The sequence below is a fragment of the Choloepus didactylus genome, chromosome 14 (assembly GCF_015220235.1).
Source record: "Choloepus didactylus isolate mChoDid1 chromosome 14, mChoDid1.pri, whole genome shotgun sequence".
In the NCBI taxonomy this organism is placed as follows: domain Eukaryota; kingdom Metazoa; phylum Chordata; class Mammalia; order Pilosa; family Megalonychidae; genus Choloepus; species Choloepus didactylus.
This window is the reverse complement of record NC_051320.1, coordinates 59,679,897-59,707,654: the sequence shown is the minus strand read 5'-3', so window position 1 is coordinate 59,707,654 and position 27,758 is coordinate 59,679,897. Positions and strand designations below refer to the sequence as shown.

The 27,758-nt window shown below is 35.7% G+C and overlaps 1 protein-coding gene across 36 annotated transcripts in view; it reads right to left on the bottom strand.

The window, feature by feature from the left end:
- Positions 1–27,758, bottom strand: part of RIMS2 (regulating synaptic membrane exocytosis 2) — a 731,813-nt gene that overhangs the window by 500,547 nt on the left and 203,508 nt on the right. For all 36 annotated transcript variants that reach the window (XM_037802482.1, XM_037802459.1, XM_037802461.1 and 33 more), the window contains one exon: positions 5,138–5,448. In XM_037802482.1, coding sequence (XP_037658410.1) covers positions 5,138–5,448 — 311 coding nt within the window. The remainder of the gene's footprint in view (positions 1–5,137; positions 5,449–27,758) is intronic.

The window sequence follows — 27,758 nt, the reverse complement described above, 5'->3', positions numbered from 1 at the left end:
CCTAAATCAATATCACAGTGGTTTTCTCCTGTATTTTCTTCTGAAGTTTTATACTTTTAGATTTTACATTTAGGTCTATGATCCATTTTCAATTAATTTTTTTATATGGTGAGATGTAAGCTTCCAACTTTTTTTGTGTGTATAGATATCCAATTGTTCCAACACCATTTGTTGAAAAGGCTATCCTTTCTCCACTGAATTGCCTTTGCATTTTTCTCAAAAATCAGTTGTCAGTATATGGGTGGATCTATATTTGGACTCTCTGATCTGTTGCATAAATCTATTTGTGTATCTTTATGCAAATACCACACTATTTTGATTACTGTAGATTTATAATGTCTTCAAATCAAGTGGTGGTAAAGCTATAACTTTGTTCTTTTTCAAAGCTATTTTGATTATTCCATGTCCTTTACATTTCTATATGAATTTTATAATCTATTCGTATATATAGGCGAAATGGGAGAGAAATGACAGCTTAACAATATCAAGTTTTCTAATCCATGTACACAATTTATCTCCTCACTTACTTAGGTCTTCTATTTCTTTGATCAGTGTTTCATTATTTTCAGCATACAGATCCAGCACATATTTTATTAGATTTATACCTTAAGTACTTCAAATTTTTGGTGCCATTGTAAAAGTATTTTATATTTTATACTAAAGTTATCTTGAAAATTTAAAAATATTTGAAAACCTCTAACAATATTTTGTGTCTAAGTTAATAACATTCACAATATTTAAGAATAAATGAATTAAGTAAATACTCACTCAAAGCTAAGGTCTAGAGTCAAGTTGGTATTCATTCATTCTATAGATACTAAGGGCCTACTTTATAAGGCACAGTGCTAAGGCCTGTGAGAGGAGCCAAAAGTCATAAAACAGATAAAAACAGCATGTAGTTACAGATTAACCTAAAGCTTCCTTAAAAAAGGAAACATGTAACATGCTTTTCTATTTCTCAAACACAGTTCTAAGTCCATAAAGATTCAAAATTAATTGAAGCTTCCCTTTGTTGAAACCCATGGTTATTGAATGATACTGAAGAAACAAATTTAATATTTTAATATTTTCATAAACAAATTTAAAATATTTTAAACTGGAATTATATTCCTCATCAGTACCTACATTTTACTGTCCAACTCAAATATTACTAGAAGACCCATTCTGATAAGTAAAAAGAAAGAGAGACAGAGAGAGAAAGGGGAGAGAGCAGGAGTGGGGTGGGAGAGGGGAACAACAAAGGAAAGCAGTCTTAATTAAAATAATTTAAATAAATGACAAAAGAAAATGGGCAAAGAGAGGAGAAAATTCAGCAGCACTAAGATAACTAACTATTCTCTAAGGCAGGATTTGGAAAACCTTTTCTGTAAAGAGTCAGCTAGTAAATATTTGAAACTGAGATCCGTACAGTCTCTGTCACAACTACTCGGCTCTGGATCTGTAGTGTGAAAGCAGCTACAGTTAATAAGTAAATGAACTGATGTGGTATGTTCCAACAAAACTTTATTTACAAAAACAGGCAGAAAATCAGAGTTGGCTCTGGAGCATAGTGTGCTGACCCCTTGACCCAGGGGAAAAAATTCAAAGGGCTCATTACTGGTCACTGATACATGACCAAACAATTACTTCAGAATTTGCATTAAAGAATAAGAAAAATGCTCTTTATTGTCAGTGATAAGGGGAATATAATTATTCTTAAAGAGAACTTATTTTCTGAATATAAGTTTATACAAATTGTAACCAATCCTGTATTAAAATATAGTAACTGTTAGTAATGGCAGCCAAAGACACCAGGCAAAAAAGAGAATAAAAAATATTGCTTCCCACAGACCCCTCTATTTATCCAGACTAGTACTAAGTCAATGAAACAGGCATTAAGAGATACACTGAAAAAAGTGTATTTGTTCTCATTTACACTATTCTCCAAAGGTAAGAGATATAATTCTAGCTTCCTTACAGTGACGAATTACTTATAAATAAACTAAATTTAGTTTTAACGTGCACAACTTCCTGATGAAGTGCATTCCAAAAATTAACCTATTATGTGACCTAGGGCTTTAGTATTTCCTTTTATTATTCCTAAATCTACTTTCCTAAGCTCCAATGGGGACTAACTCATACTGCTTTCTAATTTTTGAAGAATGGGTCTGTATTTTTATTATCCTTTATTATCTTACTTATTTAAAATCCTATCTCCACTGTTTATCATCTTTTTAGATCATAAATCCTAATATTATTTCATCCAAGCTCATACACCTTGACCATTATAGTTGCCATTTTATGGCCTTTCTTGCTCTGGGAAGTACTTGTAGAGCAGATACTGCCAGTGCTGCACTCATATTCCTTCATTATTCACCATTCCCTACATAGCAATGTCTTCTTACTGTAAGCATTTGCAACTCTGTTGGAGTGCTTTCTCTGGCCACAAGAATATGCTTCGTCAGTGAGTTCCAGGAAGTTAACAACCCCAGAAACATCCTTGAACCAATAAATAAGAAGTTTTGATGTATTATATATCCAAGATAAGTGAAAATATATGTTGATGCAAAACTTTGTATGTAGATATTCATAGCAGCATTATTCATAATAACAAAAAAAGCAGAAATAATACAAGTGTCCATCAATTGATGAATGTATGAACAAAACGTTGTGTATCTATACCATGGAATATTATGAGGCAACAAAGTAAGTGAAGTGATGATGCAGATAATAACATGGTGGACATCAAAAAGATTATGCTAAGTGAAAGAAGTCAGTAACAAAATGACCATATGTAGTATGACTCCATTTATTTTTAATGTCCAGAATAGTTGAGTCCATAGAGACAGATTAGTGTTTGCCTAGGCTGGGATGTTGGGTGGGAATGAGAAGTGACTATGAATGGGTACAAGGTCTTCTTTTAGCTGTGACAGAAATGTTCTAAAATTAAATTGTGGTGATGATTGTATAAGTCTGCAAATATTGTATACTAAGAAACATTGAATTGTGTACTTTAAATGGGTGAGTTTTATGGTTTGTGACTAATAAAATGGGTAAAAAATCAGAATATTTGCTAAATAAAAAATTTTTTTAAATCAAAAAAAAAAAAAAAACCCTAATTTCCTTGCCCCTCTTGTGCAATAACTCAGAGGTAATACTATCCTCTCTCATTGAAGTCCCAGGAAGACTGAGATATAGTTGTCAAAAGTGGTAACCTGCTCTTTAGTGCACTCAGAATTGTGTTTTCTTACCTGTATCACTTCCTACTCCCCTAACAAGCGGTACCTAGGATTGCCTTCCACATAAATTATTTGCACTCAAATCTTTGTTAACTTAAAGTGGAATACAATGTAAGATTCCCCTCTAATCTTAAACTCTTGGGTTCCTAAGGTTTCTCACTGAGATGCATACACAGTCTTCCAGCCATGAAACCACCATTGTTTTGTACAAAGATAGTGTTCCAGTTTGCCAAAGCCGCTGTTATGCAAAATACCAGAAATGGATTGGCTTTTATAGAGGGGATTTATTAGGTTACAAATTGACAATTCTAAGACCATAAAAGTGTCCAAACTAAGGCATCAACAAGAGGATACCTTCACTGAGGAAAGGCCGATAGCGTCTGTAACACCTCTGTCAGCTGGGAAGGCATGTGGCTGGCATCTGCTTGTCCTTTACTCCTGGGTTCTGGTTTCCACAGGGCTTTCTCCAAAATGTCTCTGGGCTTCTGTCTCTCTTAGCTTCTCTCTCTCAGCAACTCTGCAACCTTGCTTGTTCTCCTAGGGTGTTTTTCTCTAAGTGTATGGGGGTCCTCTCTTCTTCTCCGGGGCAAACTCTGGGCTTCATCTCTTAGCTTAGCATCTCCAAAATGTCTCAGCTTCTCTGAGCTCCTTCTCTCTGTGAGCTCCCTTAAAGGACTCTAGTGATCTAATTAAGACCAACCTGGAATGGGTAGGGTCACACCTCCATGGAAATGATCTGATCAAAAGGTCTCACCTACATTTGGGTGAGTTACATCTCTATGGAAACACTCAATCAAAAGGCTCCACCCCTATCAAAAGACTAATACATCTGCCCCCACAAGATTGTATTAAAGGACATGGTTTTGTAGGGGACAAAATAGATTCAAACCAGCACAGATAGGATTCCATATTCTTTTTCACTTTTACTAGCTTTCTGAAGGTACTCCATAAATTTCTGTAATTCAAAAAAGAAACAATGCAGCCATTATTTTATTATCCACCCAAGACCAAGCAATATATTGGGGAGACGGTTGTATGCATCAATCTGAAGTGGTTCTCAGTTATTTTACCTGTTATAACTGATGGCTCAAAAAAAGAAACCCTTTAAGTACAATTTAGATTTGTTTTTCCACAAGTGCATGACTTTGGATTTGCTCACATAGAAATGTATTTGCCACCGCTAGACAACAGAAATAGTAGAAACCAGATTTTTCCACTGAAACAGAATAATGAGGTATAGAAACAGAGAAAAAAGGTATAGAAAACTAATTTTCCCATGAAAAATTTTCATTCTCCTTTTTCCAAAGACCGGAAATACAGATTAATAAAGACTATAAACATTGTTTTTAAAAGTCTAACACTCTGAAGATGAACTCCATGGAAATGCTAAATAACTGAGCCAAATAGTAACGAATTAGCCCGTGGATATATAAAACTCATGAAGTCCTTACCTGAAAACCTGTTATTTCGCCTGTATTTACCTGCTTGAGAAACCACATCACCCTAAAGCCCAAGCTGGAACCCTTGCAGGTATCATCAACCTTCCCCATTCCCTTAATTCCTACTTCCAGTTAGTTCCATCAGTCCAACCTCTATAAAGTGCCATTTCTTCTTCATTTCCATTGCTCTTAGTTTAAGCATTTGATATACCCTTCCTAACAACATCCTATCTATATTCCCTGTTTTATTTCTCTTCCTTATTCTGAAAAACATGTCTGATAAAATGAAACTCCCACATCAAACCTAAGATAGTTCAAAACTATAATAGATCAAGTCCCTTCAGCACTTACATAAAACATACAGGCATTTACATTATATTTAGGCAGCTCACATTACCTAAACATTTCACATATTTTTATTTCTGTTTGGAATGAAGATAAAAATATTATGTTTACCTGAAGATTAAACAAAATGTTTACCTGTCAGAAGCCATGCCACTGGCAATTTGGTGCTTCATTCCTGACCCATTTTTAATAGAATCCTGTCTTGTGAGCCCATGAGATCGACTTTTCTCCACTGCAGGTACAGAGAAGTCACCTGGGGGTCCTTGGAACTGAGCCTGCTCGTGGAGTTTTGCTTTCTTCTCCTGAGGCACCTCCTCATTTTGCAGTCCTCGGAGACCCTTTTGATCCGGTTGCTGTGTAGTGTTAGAGCCACTATTATAAAACCACGCTCCTGATTTTGTGAGGATTTCTTGTTGTTTTCGGCACAAATTACATACCCACATAACCTGCACACAAATACATAGGGAAAGGTGGTTAATATTTCCAAAAGGTAAAACAAACAAAAATAGAGACAATACAAGCCAACAAAACACACACACACACACACACACACACACACATACATCTTTTCTGAAGTTAAAATGCAATCCAGATTAACTGTTACCATTATATAATGTATCCTTTCTTTCAATTTTTTCAGAATAATTATAATGAAGTAGACAAACGTTTACCGACAGTGGAATAACAAACTAGATCGCCAAATTATTAGTTGTCTTACATTCTTCAGCTATTTTGGGAGGGACATGGTATGGTAACCAGAAAATGGATTTTGTAGTCAGACAGACCTGGGTTTAAATACCAACTTCAAGATTACAAACCGAACAACCTTCACCGTGGTATTAAACCTGCATATTTATAAAACTTTGTTCCTTAATGACAAAATAAGGAAGTAATTATAACACACTTATTTTGGTATAGATTTTGAGGATCGATGTTTAGAAATAAACTACATAATATGTCTAGCACAATGCTTGGCATTAGACTTTGGTAAATTGTTTTGTTCCCTCATTGACTTGCATATACATTTCTTTTTTCCCCAACTCACTGAGGGCAAAGATTCTATCTTCAATTTGCATAATAAGTCCTTATAAATCAAAGAATGGTAAGACCTTATGAATCTTGCTAACTTGAATTCTTTTGAAGTCCTTTGGAGGGAAATACCACAAAAATGATATTCGTTATTATTACACAAAAACTTATGTTTCATCTAATTCCAAAAGAATTAGTTATCAATAATATCAATACACATGCCTATCTTATTTTTATAAGAAATTATTTTTACATGAAAATACCAGTATTTCCCTCAAATTAAAAAAAACTCCATAGTTCAAATTTCTTTTGCTCTTTCATTCGATACAGCTTCAACACAAATCTATCTAACCCACCAACAGTCTCAAGACAAATTTCAACCAAAAAAAATCTTTAGCCTTTTGTTGCCATCTTGTGATAATTATAGGTATTGCAGATATTTTCTAAAAAGTAAAATGACACTAAATATAGAACCACAAAATAATACAAAAATAAAGTTTGAATTTCAACTTCTCTGTTTCATTTTAAACAATTAGTATTAATGTCATAGTGATAACATACTATTTGATATTAAATTATGAATTTATCTGGACTAAGTCACACTCAGAGTATTAAAGAATAGGGTTCTTTGTGTCAGGTAATTGCCAATGAAATAGTAAAGAGAATTTGTGAAACAGACAACTATCCAATCACTATCACCTGCAGACACAACCTTTGGCTGCTTCCTGTTTGTCACAAGGTAAGCAGGTTACTGCACCTCTTCCAAAGCAGCATTATCAAAGAATATCCCTGGAACAGGAGCATCGGTACCATCTAGGAAACTCCTTAGAAGTGCATATTCTCAGGTCCCACCCCAGACCTACTGAATCAGGCACTCTGGAGTGGGACCCAGCAATCTGTGGTTTAACAAGCCCTCCAGCTCATTCTGATGCACACTAAAGTTTGAGAACCCCTAGAATAGGGCAGAAATTCCCAGACCAATATGTTGAATGGGTTACAAATGTGCTCCTCAGAATGGCTAGGTAAGGCCTAAAGAGACAAAGATCAGCCTTAACAATCTACCTTATTATGAACTATTCATTGTACAAGTAATGTCACTTTCTTTGGAGCCCAAAATGGGAAAGGGGCTAGAAAGCACTATGGGCCTCCCTTTCCTCATCTGTTAAATAGGACTAATAACAACCATGGATTATGAATAAAAGACAAATCACTATAAGCTGTGAAGGATGGTGCCTGATTCCTATTAAAGATTCTCTATTTGTTAATATCCTTCCCACACTCCCTGAGCCATCCACACTGGTTGCTCTTCTTCTGACTACATCTATGTTCTCTCCTAAACAGCTAGCTCCTAGGATCCCTATATTCTAACATCCAACTCACTTTTCTTCTTTTACCATTTCTTCCCACTCTTGAATAGCTTATTAATCTTTAAAGTTCAAGAAGCCTAAATGCACTCACTTCAAGTGCACAAAGAAACTGACACTTTTCCTTGGAGCCCTCGGTGCACATAAGTAACTTAACTTATAAAATGATGCTCTTGAACTACTTCTCACAAACCACATACACATACTATGAGATTATTTTCTAGTAATTGGCTGTGAAATGACTAATGTCTAAGTAAATTTTGTGTCCACAGAACATAATTTAATTTGGGAATAAAATCTCAGGACTTTTGCTAATGGAGCCCTTTAACCAATAAGTTAACCATCAACTGTATCTTATAATGAATGCTATTAAAAATAGCTTAGAAATGTATATGCCTATAAATCTCCATGGTTGGAACCCATCAGTTTTGCAGATCATAATAATTATCAAAAACACCTAGGCCCTAAAAATACAAAGACATGCAGGATTCATAATTATAAGGTGTTATTACCTTCAGCTCTAAATATGCCAATTTTTTAAAGTACTAGAGCAACATGAACAGACAGAATACTGTTGAATGTCCCAAATATGTCACATATTTACCAGATATTCCATTCCACAAACTCCCCTGGTGGGGTTGAAAGGGAGAATAAACTAAGAAAAATACAAATCTTTCTTAAACCACAAAAATGGTAATCATAATAGCTCATCCGAATTCTCAAAGAAACAAAAACCAAAATTATGTTAAATCCATATAGGAACAATTTAAAGGAATCTAAAAGTCTATAAAACATGGTGATTTTTTGACTAAAGAGGAATAATAAATAATAGAGTAATTTGGAAAAGAGAAAGATTGGTGCAAATGAGACTATAATCAAATCTAATATGATCCAGATAACTCTGAACAGAAAAAAAAAAATTTACTCGACTCTGCCTCTAACCATTGCCAGCCTGTTTAAAAATGCATTCAGCTCTTCCTCGGGCGCGCCAGCCTTCTGCGTGTTTGGCTGGACGCCCCATCTTGCAAGATCGTAAATAAATTCTTTTCTCCTCCAGAACCGAGAGAGCATTTATTCCCTTACAGGTACCACTTTATTTCCGACAACTTGGGGGCTCGTCCGGGATCCAAAGCTTCGGAGGGGGACCCCCGAGGTGGACAAAGGGAAGGCGCGCCCCACTGATTGAGCGGTCTCGGACTCCGCCATTGGGGGCCCATCTCCGGCAGCTAAAGGGCCCGAGACCAGATGCTTGGATCTGCTGGTTGTGAATGAGAAAAGGGGGAAAAGAAAAGGCCTGCCTCTGGTTAACCAGGCAACTCCGTGCACGGACCAAGGCACCGTGGACTGCTGGCTCAGACCCTGCCTCTTGAATTTGCTGCCCATTGACATCAGCCTGGCAGCTGGGTTCTGATCCAGTCATGGAAAGAATCCAAACTTCAACCGATCTGGGAAGGACCCTATCAAGTCTTGCTGACAACTAAGACGGCAGTCCGAACGGCAGAAAGAGGCTGGACTCATTACACACGAGTGAAGGGACCGGTGCCTGAACCAGACGATAAGTATCCAGCAACTCAACCTGAATCCTGAAAAGTGACTCCTACCTCAGATCCCCTAAGGATCACCTTAAATAGGCAACAGTTGAAAGAACATACTAGGAGGGAGGAAGGGCTGGATTAAACCCTATGTTTGCATTGTGCTCTGTGTATAGCTTAATGATGAAATTGCTTATACTGATCATAATGTTCTATATTCAAGGAGTAACAGGTTCTGCTAAGCTGGTTATAAGTGTAGTCAAAGGCTTAAAGTCTCAAACTGTACAATTTAATGTCTGTCAAGTAATGAGCTGTAAAAATCTAAAACATCAGCAACAACTGAGGAAGAAATATAAGCATTTATGTAAGCAGACTGTTCAAATAGAAAGCAAGATTGTTGGGGAGCAAACATTTGAGAGTATAACTTATGAAACACCTAACCCCTGTTATTCTTGGAACACTGCTTGGTGGACCACACAGTATGAGGGATGGGTCTTAACCCAGGTTGGAGGAAAAACCATTAAGGGAAACTTGGCTGGAATTTAACTCTCCAGTACAAATTGACCCCAAGGTCATTAGAATACTTAAGGCCAAAGACTTAAAGCAAACCACAGAAATAGAGACAGGTTATGGAAATACAAATGCTTGGGTAGAATGAGGCAAACATACCATCCAGAGTCTAAACAGAAGTAACTGTTTGCTTGTACAACCAAACAACCCACTGTTCAGATTATGCCCTTCCCCTTGGGGATGAAAAAGCATGAAAGAAAGTTTAAATGTATAACACTCCTCTTTCAAAATGCTACTCCTGGTGAAAGTTGTAGTACGTTGTCCTCCCTTTTCCCTCCAGTCCAGGAGGGAAGTGTCAAAGCCATACCAGAGTCTCACCTTGGTCCCGGAAACCACTCTGCCTGTCTCTCCAGATGGAAAGAAGGGCTCCAGAATCTTGGTACCATGGCTTTGTGTACACAGGTGTGAAATGTGAGCAAGGATAGTACTGGCAACTTCTCCAGCCTAACTATACCCCGAGCAGACCTCTGGTGGTACTGTGGGAAGGGCATCCTCTGGCCAACACTACCTGAAAGGTGGGGAGGAACCTGTGCTCTGGTTCAATTGGCTATCTCATTTACCCTGGCATTTGAAAGTAATAAAGTACCAACCCAAGGCAAAGGAGAAAAGAAAAATGTACAAAGTGTACCTAGTTCCTTCAATAAAAAAATGTTTGTAGATAGTATAGGGGTTCCCCAGAAAGTTCCTAATGAGTTTAAAGCTAAAAATCAATTAGCTGCAGAATTTAAATCATCCTTATTCTGGTGGGTCACCATCAATAAAAATGTCAATCATCAGCTAAAATTTATCAACTATACCAAGAATGTCATTAAAAAAATAGCAGAACAGTTAGATGCCACTAGCCGAATGGCATGGGAGAACAGAATGGCCCTAGACATAATGCTAGCTGAAAAAGGAGGCATCTGTGCTATAGTTGAGGGAAATTGTCGCACATTCATCCCCAATAATACTGCACCTAATGGAACTATCACCAAAGCCCTACAAGGCTTAACAGCCTTATTTCAAAAACTAGAAAAGAATTCTAGCATTAACAACCCACTCATAGAATGGTTGGAAAATTGGTTCGAGAAATGGAAAGGAATTGCAACATCTATTTTAATTTTCCTTATCATTCCAGCCAAAATGTTTATAAAAGATGGGTGCTACATAATCCCGTGTGCTCAAAGGCTAGTTCAAAAACCCATCAAAACCACTAGAATCAAAAATAAAAAAAGATCCTTATGATAAAAAATGTGAAAAAGCCCTTAGCAAATTTGAGAATCTAAAATGTGAAAACTAAAAGTGTTTAAAAAGAAAGAGGAGGGAATCTGTAAGAAAGGAATAAGTTTCGTTTTCACATAGAGACAGCATGGAATAAGGGAAATGGAGGCAAAACCAGTTTAAACAAGCCCCAGACAAAGAGAAGAGAGAATCTGCCTGATGTAAAGAGACATGAGGTAGTATCAGAGGCGGGAACTCACAGCAAAAAAATAAAAATTTGGGGGGGGATTGGCTAATCAGTTCAAAATCTCAATAATGAGCTAGTTGGTTCTCTGGGATTGGCTGTACAAATTAAAATCTCAAAAGATGAATTAGTTAGTGTTCTCGGATAGGCTGTAACCTCTGTAGTACCCAGTCAATGGGAAAACAGGGGAGGGACTTGCGAATTAGGAGTAGGAGATTTAAACATCGCCATTCTCTTCCTCGGGCGCGCCAGCCTTCTGCGTGTTTGGCTGGACGCCCCATCTTGCAAGATCGTAAATAAATTCTTTTCTCCTCCAGAAAAAAAAAAAAAAAAAAAAAAAAAAAAAAAAAAAAATGCATTCAATTATCGGAGAAGAAATAAGGTGAAAGAATATAAGTTGATCAATATAATGCTCACATAACTAGAAAATCATGGAAGAGGCTGGCTAGCTATTGAACAATTATTTCTTTTTCCTCTTGGAAAATCTATTTCCCAATCTTCCTTTAGTTAGGGGTAGCCATGGCCACATGACTATGCTCTGGCCAATGGATTATAAATGGTAGTGATGTTTTACCACTTCCACAACCATTACAAACTTGCATATGCTATTCTCATACTCTTTACCCAAGACCCTAGGGGATAAAGGAGCCACAGAGAAAAGAAGCCTGGATTCCTGAATGAGCACTTTAAGAAGAACCCTCTGCTGATCAGGCTCCCCATTGTGGATTTCATGTAGGAGAAAAATAAACTTCTATCATGTTGAGCAACAGAGATTGCTTGCATTTCTCTTTTACAGTTACTAGCATTACCTCAACTAATTCAAAAAACTTTTAAAAGTACAAGTTCTATTGAGTATGTGTCAGTGGCACAATCTTTGTATATGCAGAACAATGCATTACTAAAGGAACAGCACTGACACAGGAGAGCCAATTGTGTGCATCTCTTCCCACCTCTGGAAAGTAACAAGTGTAGCTTGAAATTGGATGTATTTAGACTACACAAATCAGAAAATACTACACATAAGATGTTTTTCTTTCAAAGAGCTGGTTGCCAAACACATACCAACATATCACTGAGTGTAATATACCTACCATATTCTACTAAAAGAATACGACATTCGGTATTAGTAAATAAACCTGAATTAAGCTGCAACTTACGATTAAAAATTAATTCAGATACATAAAATTCCTATTTACTTTTAGATAGGCAAATAACTATTAACACAAATTCATTAATTATTCATTCATTCATACAATATTCACTAAATGCCTAGTAAATGCCAGACATATATACTAAGAATATGCTAAGAACTGGTGAACATCAATAACAACTAAGAGAAGGAAACATCTAGGAACACATCTAACCAGGACGTAAAGGACTTGTACATAGAAAACTATCAAACGTTGCTAAAATGAACCAAAGAAGACCTAAACAGTGGAAGGACATTCTGTGTTCATGGATTGGAAGACTAAATATCATTAAGATGTCAATCCTACCCATAGCAATTTATATATTCAATGCAATCACAATCAAAATCTCACAAACATCTTTCCAGAAATGAAAGAGCCAATCAAATTTATATGGGAGAGTAAGGGACCCCAAATTAGGTAAAGCCGTCTTGAAAAAGAATGAAGTTTGGGAACTCATACTCCCCAATCTTAAAACTTATTACAAAGCCACAGTAATCAAAACAACATGGTACTGGCATAAGGACAGACATATAGACCAATAAAATCAAATTGAAAGCACAGAAATCAACACTCACATTTATGGCCAACTGATTTTTGACAACGGGGCAAAGACCATGCAATTGGAAAAGAATAGCGTCTTCAACAAATTGTGCTGAGAAAACTGTATCTCCATTTGCAAAAAAAGAAGGACACTAACCTCACACCATATACAAAAATCAACTCAAAATGGATCATAATATAAGAGCTAGAACTATCAAACTCCTAGAGAAAATGTAGGAAGACATCTTCAGAAGCTTTTGTTAGGCAATGGTTTCTTAGGCTTTACACCCAAAGCACAGGCAACAAAAGAAAAAATAGACAAATGGGATCTTATCAAAATTAAAAACCTTTGTTCCTCAAAGGACTTTATCATGAAAGTAAAATGATAGCCTACACAATGGGAGAAAATATTTGGAAACTACACATCCAATAAAGGATTAATATCCAGAATAAATAAAGAAATTCTTCAACTCAATAACAAAAAATAAACAACTCAATTAAAACATGAGCAAAAGACTTGAACAGACATCTCTCCAAAGAAGATAAACAAATGGCCAGAATGCACATGCATATATGCTCAACATCATTAGCCATAAGAGAAATGCAAATCAAAATCACAATGAGAAACCATTTCACACACATTAAAAAAATGGAAAATAACAAGTACTGGAGAGGATGCAGAGAAACAGGAACACATAGTCATTGCTGGTGGCAATGTAAACTGGTAGAGCTGCTGTGTAAGACAGTTTGGCGGTTCCTCAGACAGCTAAGTATAGAAATACCATATGAACCAGCAATACCACTGCTACATATATACCCAAAAGAATTGAAAACAGGGACTTGAACAGATATTTTCACAGTGATGTTCATAGCAGCTTTAGTCACAGTTGTCAAAAGATGGATGCAACCCAAGTGTCCATCAACCAATGAATGGATAAACAAAATGTGGTATATATAGACAATGGAACATTATTCAGTCATAAAAAGGAATGAAGTCCTGATATATGCAACAACATGAATGAACCTAGAAGACATCATTTTGAGCAAAGTAAGCCAGACACAAAAGGACAAATATTGTACAATCTCACTGTTTTGAAACAATTAGAATAAGCTAACTCATGGAGTCAGAATCTAGAATATAGGTTACTAGGGGATGGGTTGGAGATAGGGAATGAGAAGATAAGGCTTAAAATATACAGGTTTCCTAATTGGAATGATGGAAATGTTTTAGTCATGGATGGTGGTGATGTTAGCACAACATTGTGAATGTATTTAACAGCAATGAAATATATATCTGAATGTGGTTAAAAGGGAAAATGTTAGATTGTATATATGGCAACATAATTTTTTTAAACATCCATGCAATTACACTACCCAGTGAACCCTAAGTCAAACCATGGACTATAGTTAATAGTATAATTATAAAATGTGCTTTCATCAGTTGTATCAACTGTTCTACACCAATGCAAGGTGGTACACGAGAATCCTGTATTTTATGCATGATTGTTTTGTAAACCCACAACTTCTCTACTAAAGAAACATAAAATAAATAAATAAATAAAAGAACTGGTGAATACAGCTGAACAGACACAGATTTTGCTAGAGCATTTGAAGTCTAGTGAAAGAAACAAAAAGCAAATGAACAATTGCACAAATAAGGTTTACATTACATTATTGTGATAAATGCTACAAAAGGAATGCACACACACCAAGCCCCCTATTCAGGGGCTTTTTCTCCCCGGTCCAGGCAGTGTTTGGAAGAAAATAAGAACTAGAGGATGTCTGCTGCGATAGGTGGGCTCTAACTTTTTTTTCTACTGATTTACAAGAGGCCTGACAATCCAGAGAGGCTCCACCACAACATTATCCTGAAGTCTTCCCATCATCAGGTCCATCACATCACAGTCTCCCTAAAGGCATAATTCAGTGGCATTCTGACTACTAACCTACAAGCCCTTCCCCAGCACTGCCACAATGGATTTGTAAAGTTGAGGCAATGGTTCAAATCCTAGAGGGTTGGGGTTTTCACATACGTTCCTTAAGTAATTAAGAGACCAGTGGGCTTCAGGATTATTTTGCTTCATCTGATACCCCGGAGACAAGCAGCAAGACTTGACTTCCCAAGATTCCCCCTTGAATTGCAAGCTCAGCATTTCTAACTAAAACCACATCTGTAGACTGAAGAAGAAAAGTCTGGTGAGGTCCTTCCAGCAGCACAGAAAGAGCTTTAACCTCAAGCATTTCCAAGTCTTCTCTGACGGCTGTTGTATTGGCTTTGAAAAAGTATTCACTAGGCTCAGATATACCAAGGAAATGTTGCTTGAGTCTCTATTTCTGATTCCATTTGCCTTGAGAGCACACTAGCCAGGTTTTTTTAAAGCTACCCACTAAATTTTATTCTGATAAATAGCTTCTTTATTTCTGATATTTCTACCCTCTTCTCTTTTGCTCTCCAAGAAAGTCTCTAGGTGTTCTGTTTAGTATCTTCTGCTGAAACGTACAATTCATCTAATTTGTAGTCTGGTTCTTCTCAGTTTAGACAGGATTGTGTTCTACTATTGCCCTGACCTCACTTCAGCTCCCACAGGCACTGCTGACTCCTCTTAAGTCTCTGAATGATCCTCTGTTCAGCCATGGTCTAAACTGAATGTTCTGCAGTCTTTTCTGCGAAGTCACCTCATCCCTCATTAGGGGTGGGGGGGGGAGGGGCAGGCTGGGGCACAGCGGGAACATGCAGCTACTTTCACGTCCTTCAAACCACATAGGAACAAAGGATAATTCTAAAAATCAATGCTGGCCCTTTCTTGTCATAACCATGTTGCACTGGCAGTGCCTTTACGCCCCAGCTAGATAGAAGGATATCCTGAAAGTGATCTCTTCCAAAAACCTCAAACATTAGGAAAGGTTAAGCTGCCCTATCTTTGGTATATCTTCAATCTAATCCACATCCTCCTCCTGGGTCAAAGCCTGGAAAGAAGAGATTAGAACACACCTCTGATCATCTACTTTACTTACCTCTGACTTCTTCCTTTCTCCTCCCCCACAGTCTACAAGGGTAGAAGGGGTACTCTGTTCATTGACTTCCCTTTTCTTTGACTTCTCTTTTCCCTTCTTCCCGCAAATAACCTCAGGCTTGAATTAGTGAGCTTCAGGCTTTCCCCTTCAGCCATTTCATAGCCTCCCTTAAGCCATCCATTGCCTTATTGTTAAAAAGGGGGTGGAAATGGGGGGAAGCCAGCTTACTGACAAAAGAATCTAAACTGAGAGGCACTTCTAGTATAACATAACTATTACCCTGTTATTTGAACATTGCAAGCTATGTGCAGAATTTAATATTTGCTTAAGTACAAAGTATGGCCCTAGATCCACATCCACTTATCCCTGAGAGAAGTCCCAGAAGCTTCAGGTTTCTGGTAAAAAGGGTGATTCCACTGCTCTGGGCAAGCAATTGTGGAATGGGAGGGAGGTTGGAGAGGATAACAAAGGAATCTTGCCCAGACAAGTGGGTCTTTAGGGAAGATGACAATAGCCTAAACTATGGAGAGCTGAAGTTACTTAAAGAAAGAATTTAAAACGTGTCAAGTTTTGAATATAGCAAAATTAACTAAGGTCAGTAATCTAAAGAAATAGTGCAAATGAATCAAAGATAGAGGGCCTGGGGGGAATATCAGAAGCTAGAGAACTGAGCCAGTTGGGAGAGTCAAAGGGACAATCTATATAACTGCTAAAAACAAGGAGCTGCCATCTATGATTGGACTTGAATGTGCTATCTCCATAGATGTTAGTTGCAAGCTAGTTCATCAAAAAGAAAGACACAACAGTACCATAATTATTAAGGGATGCATTCACTGTGTATGTTCCAAAAAGAGAAAGTTATCAAGTAAAACGAAAACTGGTTTCAACTAATTAAATTAGAGAACTGGTCACTGAGTATTATTTTCATGATCTCACAATAAATAATCAACTAAATTAGAAAACCAAGATGATAATTTAGAAACAATTTCAATGGCTTTATAATACCAATAATACGATGGGCCCATCTCCCCCAGTTTGGCAATTTGAGAGGCCAAATATTAATTTAAAAGCGGGCAATGATATATTATTAATTTAAAGGATAATGAAAACAAAAGACAATTAAGTTGAAAACAGTCATTTATTCTATTGCCATGTAGCCAGTATTATTAAAAATTTTAAATATCTGTACCACCATTTATTGAAACAAAATGTGCAAATGTAAAGAAGCAAATTAAAGTCTGAAAGAAATTGCAGAGAACTAAAAAATACAATGAGCTCTACCACTCTGCCTAAACTTAAACTTTTACCCCTCTCTCTACTTTCCATAAACTCCAGGTTTATCTCTACATATTGAAGTATTTCATTTTAGCCATGATGTAAAATTTTAACTTTTTCACTTTTCTGCTAACTAGAGATGGTTTTTGATAGAAAGATTTGTATTTCTACACCCAGAATGTTAGATTATAAAGAAAATGGGGACTTCAAGTCAATATGTTGTAAATTTATGCTTTAACAAATCCCCTCTGCTCCAATCACATGTCAGTGTTAAGTAAAATGTTGAGTACAAGATATAAAAATGACACAGCTGGGCTAAAAAATCTCCAGAGACCCCAAAACAGAAAAGAATGAAAGAACATGAGGAGAGCTGATGTCTCTGGACTACTGTGCACTCACTGAAAAAGCAAGTACCGGTGACTGAGAGCACAACTGTTATGGGAAAGTACAACTAAAAGTGTAACATGTAGATAGGTTCACTTCTGGAGGCCCAGTCCTTGGGTGGGGACTTCTTCATTAATAAAAAGAAGCTGAAAAAATGCTGTGGAAGGCTGCCTTCGGCTAGAGATTCCATGGAACTGTGGGCCTATGCAAGTGGGACACAAAACACTGAACAAAGCCAATCACTGACTCAGTTTGTATACATCAATTTTCAATATCACTAATTTTAAATATCAACAATATAATAATTTGCAGTATCACTAAATATCAAGGTGGAGGCAAGACCCCAGCCCCCACTGAAGACCTGATTCTGGATTAGGGAGCTCAGTGACTGCATAGAGGCAATCAAAAAACTTGTAATAAGGAGAGGTTAAATTCAAAGTGAAGGAGGGAGGAAGGGAGAGAGAAAGAGGGAGACAGTGGAGGGAAAAACTACAGTGGAAACTTTTTTGTCTCTCACAAATAAAAGGGTCCTAGATGCTTTTACATTTGATTTGGACCAAACATTGAAGGACCAAATCATCTCAAACTTATTCAAAATATCATAAAGAAAAATAAATAAATAAAAGGGAAGTTCCCCAACTCATTTAATGAGACTAGAAAACCTTTAAAATTTAAAAATTAGAAAAGGACAGTATATTAGTTTCCTATGGTTGCTGTAATAAATCACCACAAACTGGGTGGCTTTAAAACAACAGAAATATATTCTCTCACAGTTCCAGAGACCAGTAAACCAAATTCAGTATCACTGGGCTGAAATCGGGTGTCAATGGGGCCATGCACCCTCTGGAGGCTCTAGGGGAGAATAGTCCCTTGTTTCTTCCAGCTTCTGGCAACTACCAGCAGTCCTTGGTTTGTGGCCATATCACTCCAGTCTTCAAGGACCACATCTCCAAATCTCTCTCTGTTCCATCTCCACATCACCTTATCCTCTAGGTATATGTAATCTCCCTCCTGCTGCTGCTTATAAAAATATAAGTGATTTCATTTAAGTTCCACTTGGAGAATCTCCTGATCACAAGATTCTTAATTAATCACATCTGCAAAGACCCCCCCCCCTTTTTTTTTTTGCCATATAAGGATTAGGCATGGATATCTTTTAAGCATCATTTCTCAGCCTACTGTAGACAATATAAAATTAAAATTATAGACCGATAGCACAATGTAAATGGATGGATAAATCTTAAATAAAATATTAATAAACAAAATCCTAAATTTCATATAGAAATGTATATGAAAAACAAATGAACAAAGAACCTATTAGAGAATACTAGGAATGTAAGAATAGTTTAATATTATAAAATGTATGAATGTAATTCAACATATTAATATATTAAAATAGAAAAGAACATATATCATTAGATACATAAAAATCATTCAGCATTCATAAAATTCAAGAAAATTAATGTGAAAATAGAATAAAATCTAGTAAACAAGAAATAGAAAAGCAATGCTTTAACCTGACAATGGGTATCTACAAAAAAAAATCTATAACATTTTATACTTAAGAGTTAAACATTCCCTTTAAAGTCAAGAATGAACTAAGGATGCCCAGTGTGATGGGTTGAATTGTGTACTTCAATTTGGACATGTTCTTGGTCTTGGTCCATATGCTGGTGGGTATGTGCCCATTGAAAATAAGATCTCTTCAAGATGTTACTTCAGTTATGTGTGGCCCCACTGAGCCAGGTTGTGCTTTAATCTGGATTACTGGAGTCCTTTACAGGCAGAGTGAAAATCAGATGGAGAGAGAAGCCAAGAGAGGTCACCCTGTGCATTGCCATGTGATGGAAAAGCCAAGGACCAAGGATCATGGACGGCCTGCCTCAAAATGCCATGGTCCTCAGGAAGAAAGCATCAGCTTGCTGATGCCTCAATTTTGGACTTCTCCCTTAGCTTCAAAACTGTGAGCCAATAAATTCCCTTTTTTTTTTTTTTAAAGCCAACTCATTGTGTAGTATTTGTTTTAGCAGCCAGGAAACTAAAACACCCAGTATCACCACTCTTATTCAACACTGTCCTGGAGGTACTAACTATGTAAAACACATACGTACATACACAAAGATAAGAGACAAGAGAAAGGATGAATTAAAACTGCCCTTATTTGAACACTAGGTAATTGTGAGCACCATTTGAATGTGAAAGAAAATTCAAGAAAATCTACACACAAAATACTAAAGATAATAAGAGAACTTGGCATTTTCTAGATCAAAGATGAACAAACCAAATTAACATCATTCCTGTACACCACTAACAATCAATTACAAAACAGTAATAAAAATTTTTAAAGAAATCTGTTACAAAGCAAAATAACATACAAGATTCCTGCAAATAAAACTAACAAAAACAATGCAAGACCCTCCCATTAAAAATTACAAAACGTTATTTAGACCTGAAAGAGGACTTACATAAGTGGTGGGATGAAAAGACCAGATACCACAAGGATGCCAGTCTTCCAAATTAAATCTGTAAATTCAATGCAATTTTATTAAAAATGTTTACCATTGTTCTTGGAATTTATCAAGCTGATTATAAAATGAATATGGAAGAGCCAAAGAAACGAAGAATCACGATAATTCTGAAGAGAAATAACAATCTGAGTGGCACTTTTTGCTCTAATTAATAAAGTCACAGAAATTAAGATAGTGTGGTATTAATAGAGGAAAGGTAAATAGAACAAGGAGCATAATAGACGATTCAGAAACAGACCCTCATCTATGTCAGTGGTAACATTACAAATCACTATTGCTGGGGCAAATGATTGTCCATATAGGAAAACAACAGATTCCCACCTTACACTATATACAAATATCCATTCCAGGCAGATTAAATACTGAAATGTGAAAGGTAAAGCTTCAAAACTTTTAGAACAAAGTGACAAGAGAATCTTTATGACACCAGGAAAATAAAAGCTTTCTTAACCCAGATACAAACCATAAATGAAAAAAATAGCAAATTCTAATATATTTTAAAAATTAAACACTTTTGGAAAATAAAATAAAGTAAAAAGAGAAACAACAAACTGGGAGAAGTTTCATTGCAATGTCTATAATTAACAAAGGGTATCCATTCAGAATATATGAAGAATTCCCATAGTTCAATAAGAAAAAGACAAATATCTGTAGATTAAAAGATCAAAGATTGGAATATGAAATTTCACAGAAGAAACCCAATTGAACAATAACAAATAAAAAGGTGCTTAACCTCAGCAGTCAGAAAACACAAACTTAAAACAGTGAGTTACAATTTCACTCAATCATTTAGCAACATTTGAAAGCCTAACAATACCAGCATTAGAGAAGAGGTAGAGGAACCAATACTCACAAACATTTCTTTCAGGATTATAAATTGTAGCACCCAGTTTGGAGAGCCATTCTGCAATATCTAGGGAAACTACAAATAGCTATCTATACTCTATGACCCAGCAATTTCACTTTTACCCAAGAGAAATTCTCACACAGGTACAAGAAGATATGAATGGAGATGTTAATTGAGCACTATTTCTAATGGAAAAAAAAATAGATAACATAAATTGATACGACAGTGGATAAACTGAGGCATAGCCATGCATCAGAATTTTATTCAGCAGTCAAAAGGAATTAATTAGATTCAGATTAATCTTAATGTTGAGATAATTCTCAAAATATAGAATTAAGAAAGCAAATTGCAAAAAATATATGTATTGTATGATACCATGAAATAGAGTTTAAAACTTTGCAAAATACTTCATATGTTTTAACATTACCTATCATAAAGATAAGCTATAAAAAAATAAAAACATTGATTATAGTTGCTATCTCTGAGGAGAAAGAGATGGAAAAGAACAGGAACAAATCAATTGTATCTATAAAAAAAAGAAAAATAAAAAACAAATATGTCAAAAAGTTAAAGAGTTATATATCCGGTATTATTCTTTAACTTTTCCTATATGATTTAATTATTTCAAAATAAAAGAGGGAAAAGGAAAACAATGGAAAGATAGGTATATATAACTAGGAAGGTCAGACAAGTAATCAATTACGGTTGATTGGGCTGGTGAAAATATTTATTGACACTTATAATCACACTGAAATAAATGTGTATTAAAATAAACATATTAGTTAACTGAGGACTAATTACTGACTTCCCACATAAACATAATTTTAAAAATACAATATAGCTTACTTTCTGGAGCTTTTTGAAGGGAGGGATGGGGTAAAGGTGTCAGACAAGTATAACAATGGTAGCCAGTTAGCTGCACATATTTTTGTAATGTTTTTATTTTTCTTTTCATCAATGTTGGTGATTCATTTAATAAACTTTCTGTTCTAAATGAAATTATATCAAAAAATAGGGAGGTGTTTTATCAGTCACTGAGAGCATTTAATTGTATATCAGTTATTATCAGCATAGCTAATTGCTACTTACAAATTAAATTTATGACTTTTTAATCTTATTTTAATTCAAAATTGCATTTTAAGCTTAAATTTTCTAAGTAGTTTTTAAGGAAAAATGAGTCTTAAAACGGTAGGTATACCCTGCAACATAAAAGAAACATTTCTGCAGTTATTGAGTTTCCCACTAGTCTGTGCTATAGTACTTTGTGCAATCTGGCCACCTAGATTCACTATATATTATTACTATATTTCTAATCTACATTTTCCACTAAAAATAAAAACAAATTTCTGTAAAAATATAGTAACTTTAATAAAAAAAATAATCAGGTAAAGTGAGTTGAAAGAGTACCAACATCACAAAAGTTGGTATTAGTTAGAATAATTATTTCCCATACCATATTGACTTTATCAAAAATTCAGAGTGTATATGAATATGCTGTAAGTTAACAGTTGTCTTTTCCAACATTTAGAAGAATTTACACGTTATGTTGTAAAAGCTATGTTACTAAAATTACTTCAATAATATTAAAGCAAAATTGTTTTAAAATGGGGGAAAGCACATTGAATTTTTCTTACAATAGAAAACATATTCATCTAGAAAGTTTCACTTAAATTGGGGAACACACATGACAATTTCTAAAGAGGATATCTTAAAAGGAAAGTGAACAGAACATAATAATTGAAAGGTTACCATGGTAAAGAAGATGATGCCTTATCCAAATTGAAAAGAATTGGAGGTGTAAAACTAAAGTCAATGATGGTGAATTAGTAACAAAATATGGGGATATGGAAATCACTAGAACACTATTGGGGAGGAGAAAGTTTTAAAGAAGGACTTTAAATTCAGGAAAAAACATTCAAAATATAAAGCTTCATTTAATCTGTTTCTCAGATCCCCGCTAATAATACTTTAAAACCTAGAGTTAATAGAAAAAATATATTTGGGATCTTTGATGGTTTCTTTCATGTAAATTTCCAGAAGCCATGGACAACAACATGAACTTCCTTTCACAAACTACGTTTCTTGCTCCAGTAACTACCTAAAGGTAGTAACATCACTAATCACACACCGTTTTCTGACCAACTCCAATATAGAGTTCAGTGTAAGCAACTTCTCCTTGGTTCACCCAAGACAGAATTTCTATTCTCAGGAAGATAAACTAACACAACATTATCACAGTATAAACTTAAAAGGGCAGCCTTATATCAAAGGTTTAGTGCACTCGTGTTTTGAATCATTTCAGATTTAACAAGTCCAAAGCTGTATTCCAGACCTTAACCCCCAAAACTGCTCTATCCACAGCCTTACTTGTAGCAGTTAATGGCAACTCTCCATACTCCCAGTTTATCTCAGGCCAAAAATCTCAGAATAATCTTTTTCTCTTGTATTCCACATTCATTCTACCAAAAAGTCTTTTTGGCTGTCTTTTTAGAATACACTCATAGACGTGACATCTCACCACTTCCACCATAACCACCTTTGTTTAAGTCACCATTGTCTTTCACTGAACTACTGCAATAGCCTCATAAACTGGTCTCCCAGCTTCCACCCTTATCTTACTCCCCTCAATAATCTATCTCAACAAAGCAGTCAAAATCTTTTAAAATGTTTAAAACTGTCAGTTAGATGATGCTACTTTTCTGGTCAGAACTTTTTAATACTTCCCATTTTTGCTCAAAATAAAAGCCAGTGTCATTGAAGCCATCATGCTAGTGAAACAAGCCGGACCAAAAAACAAAACAAAACAAAACAAAACAAAACAAAAATAGATTGTATGATTTTACTTGTATGAAATACCTAAAATAAGAAAATTCATCAATGTAGACAGTAGATTACAGGTTACCAGGGGCAAAGGAGGAATGGGGAGTCATTGCTTAACATGTACAGCGTTTCTGCTTAGAGTGATGAAAAAGTTATGGTAATAGTGGTTAGGGTAGCATATACACTGTGAATGTAATAAAAGTCACTAAATTGTACACATGAAAGTGGTGAAAATGAGAAATTCTGTGATGTGTATGTTAAAATAATAATAAATAAATTAAAAAAAAAAGCCAAAGTCCTTACAATGACTTTGTAACTCTATAATCTCACTACAGCCTTGTCTCTTACCACTCTCTCCAACTTGCTCTGCTCTGGCCACACTGACTCTCTTGCTGTTCTTACTATGTTAAGCACATTCCTACCTCAGGGCCTTTCTACTTGCTGTTCCCTAGTCTGGACTGCTTTTTCCCTAAAGATCTTCAAGCCTAACTCCCTCACCTCTTTCAAGTCCTCCCTCATCTGTCACATTTTAAGGCCACCAAATTTCAATTTTCAACACCATCCAGAATTAAGTATCTTGATTTTAATTTTTGCCAAGGCACTTGTGCCTTCTAATACTTACGTCATTTATTTTCTGCATCTCATTAGAATACATTTTCCATCCCTCTCTCTCTAGCTAAGCCACCATGGCAGGTGAACTCACTGCTCTCCCCACTACGTGGGATATGACTCCCAGGAGTGTAAATCTCCCTGGCAACGCAGGATATGACTCCCAGGGATGAATATGGACCCAACATTGTGGGATTGAGAACATCTTCTTGACCAAAAGGGGGATGCAAAATGAAATGAAATAAAGTTTCAGTGGCTGAGAGATTCCAAGCGGATTCAAGAGGTCACTCTGGTGGGCATTCTTACGCACTATATAGATAAACTTTTTAGGTTTCAATGCACTGGAATAGCTAGAAGTAAATACCTGAAAGTATCAAACTCCAACCCTGTAGCCTTCTCTCTTGTAAGCAATGTAATTTACAATGGGTGACAGTGTGATTGTGAAAGCCTTGCAGATCACATTCTCTTTATCCAATGTATGCATGGGTGGATGAGTAGAAAAATGGGGACAAAAAACTAAAAGAAAAATAGGGTGGGAGGGAGGGGAGTGATTTGCGTGTTCTTTTTTACTTTTATTTTTTATTCTTATTTTTACTTTTTCTGGTACAAGGAAAATGTTCAAAAAATAGATTGGGGTGATGAATGCACAACAATATGATGGTACTGTGAACTACTGATGGTACACTTTGGATGACTGTATAGTATGTGACTATATCTCAATAAAATTGAATTAAAAAAATAAAAAAAAAACAATGTGTGACACAAAATGAGCACATAATAAATGGAGCCTCAGGGAAAAAAAAAAAAGAATACATTTTCCATGAAGGTAAGAGATGTCTGTCTATTTTATTCACTGCTATACCCCAAAGGCCTAGAAAACACCAAGATGTGCTTAACTAATAAATTTACTATAGGTATATAACAGTAATACATTACTTTCTTTAAAATCTGCTTAACAAATATCTACAATCCAAATACCATGGGCTTTCATGAAACTATCTTTAGGAAAAAAATGAAATAACATTTAAGAGTTTTTTAAGTATTATTATAAAATATACATTTCTGATAAAAATACTTCAATAAATTCAAAATGCAGAAACGAGGTAGTATAAGATTATTTTTATGTGTATTATAAGTAGTAAAGTAGTTTAAGATACTACTTTTGATTTTAGGGGGCAGTGACTGCTAACAGATATAGGGTTCCTTCTTGGGGTGATGGAAATATTATGAAATTGGAGGGTAATGATAGTTGCACAACATCCCGAATATAACAAAAACCACTAAATTGTATACTTTTATGTGAATTATATCTCAATTTAAAAAACGTAAAAAAAAAAAAAAAAAAAAAAAGCCCTCTGCTACAGAAAATCTCAGGCCCAGATGATTTTTATCTTATTTTTGGTTTATCTACAAGCAGGTCCTAAGCCAAGCATCTGGACACAAAGTAACTTTTTTATTTGAAAGATGATCCCAAAAAGCATGGTAACAGAGTGGGGAAATGAAACATGGAAGGTAGGAAAGTCAATAAAGCGTCCATTAAAAACGAGGCTACTTCTCACCTTGGCAGGTGAACTCTGCCCCCCACCACACACACGTGGGACCTGACTCCCAGGTGTGTAAACCTCCCTGGCAATGCAGGATATGACTCCCAGGGATGAATCTGGACCTGGCATTGTGGGATTGAGAACATCTCCTTGACCAAAAGGCGGAGGTGAAATGAAACGAAACAAAGCTTCAGTGGCTGAGAGATTTCAAATCGAGTCAAGAGGTCACTCTGGTGGACAGTCTTACGCACTATACAGATAACCCTTTTTAGGTTTTAATGCATGGGAATGCTAGAAGTAAATACCCGAAACTATCAAACTCCAACCCAGTAGCCTTGACTCTTGAAGACTGTATAACAATGTAGCTTACAAGGGGTGACAGTGTGATTGCAAAAGGTTTGTGGATCACACTCCCTTTATCCTGTGTATGGATGGATGAGTAGAAAAATAGGGACAAAACCTAAATAAAAAGTAGGGTGGGATGGGGGGGTTGGGGTGTTCTTTTTTTATTTATTTTTTTTTATTCTTATTCTGATTCTTTCTGGTTTAAGGAGAATGTTCAAAAGCAGATTGGGGTGATGAATGCACAACTATAAGATGGTACTATGAATAGTTGATTATACACCATGGATGACTGTATGGAATGTGAATATATCTCAGTAAAACTGAATTTAAAAAAACAAACAAACAAACAAAAAAACTAGGCTACTTCAAAGGGGCAAATGGAACTCAGCCCTGCTGGGGAATCTCTCAGAATCAGCTCACTGAGGGGCAGTCTGGGTTTTATTCATTAGCTCACTGGCACATCCAGCCCTTCCCTCAGGCCACTTCTGTTCCCTTGGCCAGAAAATGTCTTGAGGCAGACAGATGCAGGAAACTATTGGTATGTTCAGGAACCATTTGCAGGTTTCTCCTGGTATGGGATGAAGGCATATGAGCAGAGCACCTGTAGCGACTGCAATAGTTTTACAGGTGAGTTCTGCCAAAATTTTAAGGAACAATTTATTCCTATATAAACTGTTTCTTTAAAGTTAAGAAAAGAAGAGGAAGAAAAGTCATCCAGCTCATTTTATAAGGTAAATAAAACGATGACACAAAAAAAGCATAGGCCAACTTCACTCACATATGTAGAGGTAAAAATCCTAAGCTAAAAATTAAATAAAATCCAACACAACTAAAAACCATGTCACGTCGTAATCAAAAATATCAACAATGGTTTATTCTGAGGAATATAAGGATGGTGCAACATCAGAAAATTTAGTGATATAATTCAATATATTAACTAATAACAGGATAAAGGAAAAAAAATCACGAGTATCTTGATCAATGAAGAAAAAGCATTTGATAAAGTTCAACACCATTTTATGGCTTTAAGTAACTCTTAGAAAACTATAAATAGAAGTGTATTTCTTTAACTTGGTAGTAGAACTAGGAATAAAGGGGCATTATCTGAGGTTGGTAAAGGTTATGTATCAAAACCCTCAGCAAAGGTTATACTTAATAGAGAAGGTTTAAGATCCATTATAAGTATGCAGAGTACACGACCAAATAAAACTGTACTTTATCAAATATTTTCTTAGAACATATAGTGATACATGTTTGCAAGATAAAAGTAAACAGAAGAATCTGAGACATCAACAAAGCCAAAAAAAAACAGGTAATCAAGAAATATAGATGCTAATTGTTTATAAAAGATGATAGAAATGAGACTTGAATTCAGTTATGTTGTTAATGATTTTGAAAGCTGGGTAAGTTGCAAATACATGGTAATGTGGGTTTTTTTCATCCCAATAATCTAGATACCTCCTCATTTTTAGAGAAGGGTTTCAAATTAGACACTAGTATCACCTCCATGGAACAGAAAATGCAGATGAACAAATCTACCTGGAAGTCTTATTCTACAGATGATTGTGGTTTTCTTAACTTAATTTCTCAATACTTTAAATATAATGTATTCATTATAGATAATGAGCAAATACATCTGTATTGATTATACATATTGGTAAATAGCTCAAGAAGAAAGAAATGTGTGGATTCTCCCTGTAATACACATGATATATAAGAT